At 40.2% G+C, this 8,778-nt stretch overlaps 1 protein-coding gene across 1 annotated transcript; it reads left to right on the forward strand.

The window, feature by feature from the left end:
- Positions 1-886: 886 nt before the first annotated feature.
- Positions 887-5,455, forward strand: CTLA4 (cytotoxic T-lymphocyte associated protein 4). The gene is made up of 4 exons (XM_066609499.1): positions 887-944; positions 2,238-2,588; positions 4,277-4,386; positions 5,399-5,455. Exons 1-4 carry the CDS (start codon positions 887-889, stop codon positions 5,453-5,455), a joined length of 576 nt encoding a protein of 191 aa, XP_066465596.1.
- Positions 5,456-8,778: the final 3,323 nt, after the last annotated feature.

Consider the following 8,778-nt stretch of genomic DNA (forward strand, 5'->3'; position numbering starts at 1 on the left):
GATAAGGAAGTACAATATCATGTTTGAAACAGCTTCCCACGTCTGTCCAGTTATGAAACTCGCACATGTAGCCATCTCAGACATGATGGCACCATAGACCATGGACAACTCATGCAATATGTGAAGTCATTCTTAACGGACTGTAAGTTTTAGCCTAGCATGCCTTCATTTTGACCCTTAAATTGCCCTCAAAGAGCAAATTCACTGGTGGATATAATACACCTAAGACTGTGTTTTAGGCATTTACATCCAAAAGTTGTCACTGTGTAGTTGCCTAAAATAATTAGATTACAGTCTTATATACATGCAGTTGTGAGTACTTTTTTCTGTACATGTACTTTCTGAGTAAACAAGTATAGATTACTTAGGAGCTTTTAAAAACTTCTTATGCAATGTACATAAACACATGAGTACAGAAAAGTGTACAGAAAGGGAGGCAAAGAGTTCAGACTGGGTGTGGTGGAAATTACCAACAGAATAAACACACAGACACACAAACCCTTAACAGTGCGGGTTGACAATAATTTGATTATTAATTAAAACAACAAGAACGCAATATATATTACATACACTTCCGACTGCCGTAACGGAAAGTTCAAGATGACTTCAAAGGAAATGAAACAACACTGACACTATCAGATAATCTTTTCACACTCTATAGCCAAGTTAAAGACATGTTTCAAATTGACTAGCATTTTTCTTTGTTAAATGGTTGCTTTGCTGCAACACTTCAGCATTCCTTATAACACCAAGGCCCTGTATCCTGAAAAAGCATCCACTTGTTCTTCTGCAGTTGTGAGTATACATCTGGTTTGTTCCCAGCTTGCCTTGGACTCAGAAAAAGCACTGGGAAGCTACATCAATCCTACTGCTGACTGACTGTGAGATGATTTCACTTTTTATCTCCACTGTCTTTTTCAGTGTAGCTACTGGCATCACCAAAGGTAGGTAGATAAGAAAGATCAAGGACTTGCAGACTCTTTCTGTGTGGAATAATGGTGTAGGAAAGACATAAGAAATGCATTGGCAAGTAGGCAACTAGGGGCTCTTATTAAATCTTTATGTATCCATCTGTGCATCTATATATGTATTTATTTATACTTCACTTTTAATTAAAAATGTCAAGATAATCAACAAAGGATGACAATACATATAATTATATACAAATAATATAACAAAATATTATTTATAAAATACTATATATTATATGTCATAATTATATATTTATATGCACTGTATAATTTATTATATACAATTTATATATAATGTATTCTTTTATAAATAAAAGTATTTAAAATAAAATTATTTTATTATTAAAGTATTATTTTATTATAAAATACTTTTATAGATATTATATATATAAGTATATAAACACATAGTATATAATTAAACAACGAATTAAAAGAAAAAATAGTAACTTAAAATTTAACATTGAAAAATGTCAATTTAAAAATTGAAATCCCTTAAGTGCAGTCCTACCATCAAAAAGGCCCTGCAGTTGATTCCAAGGCTTGAGAAGGATTGTATGGAACAAAGTGATCCTTAAGATAATTGGCTCTCAGATTGTTTAGGGTTTTAAGATAAATACCGAAATTGTACAATGAAGCTAGAAGCAAATTTTTAACTAATACAACTGGAGCAGAGTAAGAATGCAATTCTATACATAGTTAGCTGGGAGTATGTCCCACTGAACACAATGGAGCTTCCTTCTGAGTACGCTTGCATATAATTTGGCTGTAAAAGGATGAATTGTCTGTAGTATGGTTTAGTACAGACTGAACTGCAAATACAGTTAATTTTTCATATCAGGAACCTCTGTTTCTTCCAAAAGAGTTGCCAAAATATCCATAGGTTTCTAAAGATGTTTCAATATGAATTGCAGATATGCTTGTGGGTTAGCATCCCATCTCATGGAATGTGACACTTGCCATAATAATTATTTTTGAGTCTTGGTGGAAAGGTTGGAAAGGTAACTGATAAATTTATATAACAATTGAAACATACTATATTTTTGCTTATATATGTTTATATAACATATAACAAATTAGTACAGAAATACATAAAACAATTTCCTGCGCATAACCTAGAACGCTATTATGTATTATTGTACTTTATTACATTTATCCATTGGAAACATGTTGGATTCATGCCCTGTTTTACTTGAGAAACTTCTACTAGCTGAAGAACTCAGTGCCCCAGTGTGTTTATTTATCATGATGTTCTGTGTTTCGCTATAGTCATGGAAGTGACCCAGCCAGCATTCATAATGGCAAAACAACAAGAGGCTGCACACTTTGTGTGTGAATACAAGTATGCTGGGAACGCAAAGGAATTTCGGATAAGTTTACTTAAGCAGATGGGCAATCAGTCTATCAGGATCTGCGCTTCACCCTTTACTACTGAGTATGAGCCCCTCACCACCAAAGATCCTAGCCAATGTCAAGTCCATCCCAGCCACAACAGTGTCAATCTCACCCTCAGGGGGCTGCAGTCAACTGATGCTGGTCTCTACCTTTGCAAGATAGAGCGGATTTACCCACCACCCTATTACCAGGTCACAGGAAGCGGAACCCAGCTCTATGTCATTGGTGAGCAAAGACAACTTATTATTTCATACCATCAGAATGATTACAGATGCTTAAAAAAGGAACCCACCAATAAAACAGAGTATCAATTTGATCCTGCAGTTCAGATATCAACTTGCTTAGTTCCTTTTAGCACATTGTCCCCAAAACCTACCGCTCTTGCCAGAAGCTACCAACTTATAAGCATCTGTATCTGATCTATCATTTGGGAGTTAGGTGGCCTGCCCCAGAACTTGGCTAGAATGGAAAAGGCACAGTGGGGAGGCCTTGAGCTTCTCAGGCAGTTTTATGGGTCCCTATGAATTGTGGAAGCTCTGGCAACTGTAAGACCAACCACTGACTGTTGCAGATCAAAGGCATCTTTCATACTCTCTCCAAAACAGACTCCATGATATTTGCATATTTCAACAAGAAACTACAATAAAGCCATGATTCCCACCAGTTATGTATGGACTCTGGGAACTGTAGTCAAACAACCACCAAATAAAACAACCCAGGATGGAACTGTGGTTTCAGATCTTGGTTTGTTTCTCAATCACAGCTCCATCAATTGATACATAGCATAGAATTGTGGTTCACTGCTTCAAAGTCACAGCTTTCACTCTTCTTATGAGTACAAAAGAGGAGAGAGGAGGGGGAAATGCTTGAGCCCATCTCCATTACAGCCCATCTCCATTACGTAACACACATCAGATCTTGCCAGAGCCACTGAGAGGAATTTTATCAGGGGGTGCAAGTATCTTTTCCTTCCCTTGTCCCTTCAAATGTGACTTTGGCTCCCGGGCCCCCATTTTTGGCTCCCTTTGGCGCTCAGGCTCCCCTTTTGACCTTCGGCCCAGGTACAATGTAACCCCTGCATTCTCCTCTCCTCTCCTCTCAGTTGCTTCCCAAACCACACTGTCACTGAGTTTGGTGGAACTCCTGACTACATATGGAGGTGGTACAGCTGCCAAGATATTTCTTGCACAGCTGCAGCTAAGTTGCTGCAGATAGGCTATGAACAGCAGCATGATCTGTAGCAAATATGAGATGAGGATACTTCTTTGTTGGTAACCCCAAGTGGTTGTACTACAGGGGAGCAAGGCTAGATAAGCACCCCTCCCAAAACTGGTTTGCTCCTTAAAGTAGCAAAAAAAGGGGGTCAATACACAAACAGCAGCAAATAAAGAAGGAGGAAGCCTCCAAAGTGGTGCAGAGGAATAATTTTTTTGGTTTGGATTGTTATTGTTGGTCCAAGGGATTTTTGGTGTGTTGCCTTCTACTGGAGCACTTTGAGCACTTGCTGCCAAATAAATCATCAAAACTAATGACCATACAGACTGGCTGATGCCAATATAGTCCTCATTTCTGAGAATTCACTTCTTTTTTTTCCTGAGTTGCCTCTGCAAGTACCATTTCCCTAGCAAATTATTCCCTCAAAAACTAGGGACAACCTTGCTTTCTATCATTTCCCTAAACTATTTTTTATAATGTTACTTGAGAATATGATGCGCTTATAAGCATAATTTTATGCCTATTTAATCAGAAGTAAGCCTTCCCCATGTTCACTGGGGCTTACTCTCCCAGGCAAGTGTGCCTAGAATCTCAGCCTTAGTACTAGTACTTAGCCTTAGTACTTCGGAAAACTGGAGGGGAAGAAATAGGATTGGTTACATGTTCCTGAAAATGATAATCCAACTTTTTTGTTTCAGATTCGGAGCCATGTCCAGACACACTCCTTTATCTTTGGATTGTAGTAGCCATAGGTTCTGGATTATTTGGCTACAGCCTGTTAATTACACTCTATCTTTTGCGAAAGGTGGTAAGTACCATAGTTACAACCCTGATGGGCTTTGGGGAATAAATCAAAAGAAATTAAAAATTTTATGAAATGTTGAGTGGTTTTGGTTATACTACATTCTTGGCAATACAAACAGCACCAATACAATGCAGGGGGTGTAGGGATGTGGGCTGCACCGGATGATGCGTACAGGGGGATGGCACCACTAATTGCCAAAATTTTTAAAATCTTGGTATTTTTGAATAATACCATCATGTTATATATCAATTGATGTGTAATCCCATGCAGAATGCAATGAAACAATCTTTGTTGAAATATCTGTATTCTGTCAAAAGGTATAGCCCCCAAAAAAGAAGGGGTGAGAGCGATGGTACATCACCACACCATTACCTGGGGCTGCATGGGAGGAGGTCCATCATAAGGGTGACGCGCTGTCCTCCTGCACCAGGGAACACAAACTCTAGTGATGCCACTGCACCAATAGATTAGCCTGGCACATCAGCTTGGGGAATGTAGGCACTTGTTCAAATCAGGGGTGGTGTCTCAGGGTTTGCCTGACATTTCTTCAGCTATCTGCAGAGCAATTGCAGAAGACAAAAGGAATTTCCTTGCAGCATTATTAGTGCTCCTAGTTTAATGTGGTGGTCATTGGTAATTTAATCAACTCTCCCTTGTAGGTAGGTCCATTTTTGTGTGGATTAAAAGCCACATCTGTTCTAATGGGTCACCCCTAGACCTGAGCCCCTAGTTGAGACATGTTTAAGAGAATGGCACTGGTTTTGTAATGCCGCCAACCACTGTGAGGAGGACAAGGTCATTTTCCGAGAGAGAGAACCACAAGTGCTGGTGCCATCACTCATTATAATCAGCAGAGAAGAGAGAGGGAGAGAGCATCACACAAAGGTCAGGTCTATATATCTCAGAATACCTGGAAACATCTATAGAAATAAGGCACATCTTTTTCTGTCAGTGTCAGGTAATGTCAAGCCTGAAGGAGCAGCAAGTCTGAGATAACATTTATTCTATTTTACAGATTCGGAAAAGCAGCTATTTTGCTCCTGGAGTCTATGAGAAAATTGTACCAATGTAATCAGGAATACAAAAGGAGGTTGCATGGACACCATAACTGAACTGAAAAATGGGGAAACAAGAAATGATGATAATTTCTATGAAATGTTTATAAACAAGATTTCCTAACAAATAGGAACATTAAGATGTACCTTGCAAACTGGATCACAATGAAGAAGAAAGGAATGCATTAACATAAAATAATATTTGTTTTTATGTTGGAAACCTTCTCCCTTCCCAGCATTCCTTGGGATTTGTGCATATCATTCTGCAAGGCGTACCTGAAGTACGCTTTTGATTTGTGGAATCCCCCAGCATGTTCCTCAACAATGATAGAAGCACTATATTCAGGGGTCAGGTTATATATTTGGTAAAGCTAATCCTGGACTGTATCAGCTCAGGCAGCAGGTGGGGGTGACTTTTGTGTGCTTAAATCCTCCCCTTCAAACAAAAATTCAACCCCTTGTTTCCCTGTTTCATATGCTGTTTGCCACTTGGCTGCAATAGTTTCCTTATTGAATTTGCCACTTTGGTGCTCCCGCTCCATTCTTTTTCAAAGTCTCCAGGACTTCTTCCTGGGTGATCCCTGGAAATGATGGATCTTGTAGGCCACAGGATGGTGTCACACTGATTGTGTAACAATCAGATATGGCCATAAGACATCATGAAGTCAAATTCAAATAAGGGCAGGAAGCAGACAGCTCATTGGCTATGCCCACAAGTGAAGCAGATATGGCTACATGAAGGCAACACAAAGCCACATTAGAGTGAAATTCACATTAGAGTGAATGTGTGAAGCAGTTCACATTAGAGTGCTTTCTGCCCTACTCTGGCCCCCATCCACAGTCCCTCCAAGCACCAAAACATGGTTTGCATTTTGCAGGGGCAATATTTTTTTCCTATACTGTGCCCCTTATTTTGGTCAAACCTAGTTATGAACTCTAGTAAACACACCTTTTCCCCCCTGAGTCCCCGAGGGCTTTTCATTGGTTCATTCCTTTTCTCTTCCATTGTTTCCCAAAACTTCAGCATTTGTCTCTACCATCCATGTTTCTTTCACCCCAGCTTCTTTGCCCTTATTTCCCTTGCCTTTCTCTTGTTAAAAATGCTTTGTAAACAGAAATGTAAATACCAAATGCATCTCAAATGTACTCTTTGTACAGCGAACCCTTGATTTAATGCCGTAACGGGGAATGGTGTCTGTTAATGCCAAAAGTCTGTTAAATCTGAATGCATTGAAGTCACGGGACATATGCATGCATAAAATCTATATGACTAGTTAATGGAGCAGAAAACATCCATTGTTTCCAAACTCTGTTCAATCAAGGTTTGTTAAATCGAGGGTTTGCTGTATATGTATTCTAAATAAAGATTTAAAAAATCTTAGTAAGGAAGGCATCACTTAATTATTCCTGATTGAATCCATAGACAAGGGTAACCAGACCACTCAAAGACTGGGAAATATTACAGACCATCAAAGCTAAACAGATCATATCGCTGATTTGTAGCAAGACAGTTTCTCATCTGAGTGGTAGCAATGGCTGCTATGTCAGGGGACGTACCATATTTGTGCACACCATGTCACCTGAAAGGATGGGATTGCTGCTGCCGCCACCACCCAAATGCTACCAAGAAGAGCCTGTTCTTCTTTGTGGGAGGGATTATGATGGGGGGGGTACACCTGTCAGAGGAAATGCAGCTGCTGGAATGTATTGAGGGGTATGTATAAAACATATTCTCCGATTTTCACATTCTCACCCAAGTGACCAATGAAAAGGAGAGGTGTACGGTACATTGTAGGTGGTGAAATCATTCACACAATGTACCCCTCCCAGTATGGCTCTGCACCAGACAAATGCAGTATCCAGAAGTGGGGAGACGGGTGGTGGTGGAGAAAAACCAGAGGCTGTGGCAGATGCAACTGTTTGATGAGGTCTCTGTCTGCATGCATACCAAAACATTCCAACTGGTCAGGCCTCTTCTTTCTCATGATACCTGATTGGCTTTGAACTCTTTGTACTATTTGAGCAGGCACCTAAGGAAATTGGGCTGCCTGCTTGACCGTTATTGGATGCTATGGGTGTCATCCATGGAAGCTATCCACCTCATTATAGAGAAACACAGAGTACTTCAAATGCTTTATGTGCAGAAGCCTCTAGATTAGAGAAGTTAATGGAAGGAAGGGAAATGCATAATTTCCTATCAGTTCAATGAGTATTGCCTTTATTTGTGGATAAGCCTTGCCAATTTTACTCCTCTGATCCAAAAGTGGGAAAATGAAATTGACATGGTTCTTTTAAAAAACTGCATATACTGCATACATATACAGTCAGTTCTCCTTATCCACTAGGGTTAGGCTCCTGGAAAACCTAGAGGATACTGAATTAGCAGATACCAAAATCATTGAGCCTATGGGAAAAATGGGATTAGGTTCCAGGGGACCATCTTCACCATACTCTCTATGAACATTATGAACCTGAATTGTAACTTGAAGACTATGGGGCTGAGTGATAGCAAGGGCTCATTTATCAACATCTCCAACATCTGATGATTCCTCCTCTATGCTGGCTATCCCTCAATGTGCTGAAGGTTGTGATGATGGTAATTTCTCCATGATGGCTATTCTTCAACTCACTGAAGGTTGCTGACCCAGCAATGAGGCCTCAGAGTTCAGCAGTGGAAGGAGATTGCTTCACTGGTCCTCCTCCTCTACCTGTCTCTTGGTTCCTTCCTTGGGCTTGCCCCAGCCCCAGAGTATCCCTCAGGTAGCCTTCCAGAGATCTCGCATCATCACCAGGGTGGTGACGGTTCAGCTGGAGTCCCTGAGATGGTGCACAAGATGGTGGGCCAAGTCTGGAAGCAGACACAAATGTGTCCACAATTCTCCACAGGCCAATACCAATGCACATTTGACGTAGCACTGGCACAGCATTCACAGATAACAGAGTTGTAGAGGTAGATGGCAATTCTGCTCTTTGCAGATAAGCAAATTCGTGGATAGCAAATTTGCATATAAACAGGACTGCACAAAGTCGTGATTGTGCAATAAAGGGCCCTAGGTGATTTTATATCCCTGTGCAGCCACAGCAGACTAACATAATGGTCCCTGTACACAAAGAATGTGAATCTATTTCCCCCTTCCATTTTCTTGTCAGCAGCTCCCTCTAGCAAGCTGCAAACTCTTTTTAAACTACCCTAAGTTTAAAAGCTTGGCAGTTGGAGAAGAAGAGATGTTCAATGGAAAATGGAAGCTGAAAAATGAGTGTGTCTGGCACTTGCTTTCCTGGAGACTGCATCTAAAAATATGTGCAGCTATCTAACATGTGCAGGTTATTTCTATCAGAT

Source organism: Tiliqua scincoides, chromosome 1 (assembly GCF_035046505.1).
Source record: "Tiliqua scincoides isolate rTilSci1 chromosome 1, rTilSci1.hap2, whole genome shotgun sequence".
NCBI classification, from domain to species: Eukaryota; Metazoa; Chordata; class Lepidosauria; order Squamata; family Scincidae; genus Tiliqua; species Tiliqua scincoides.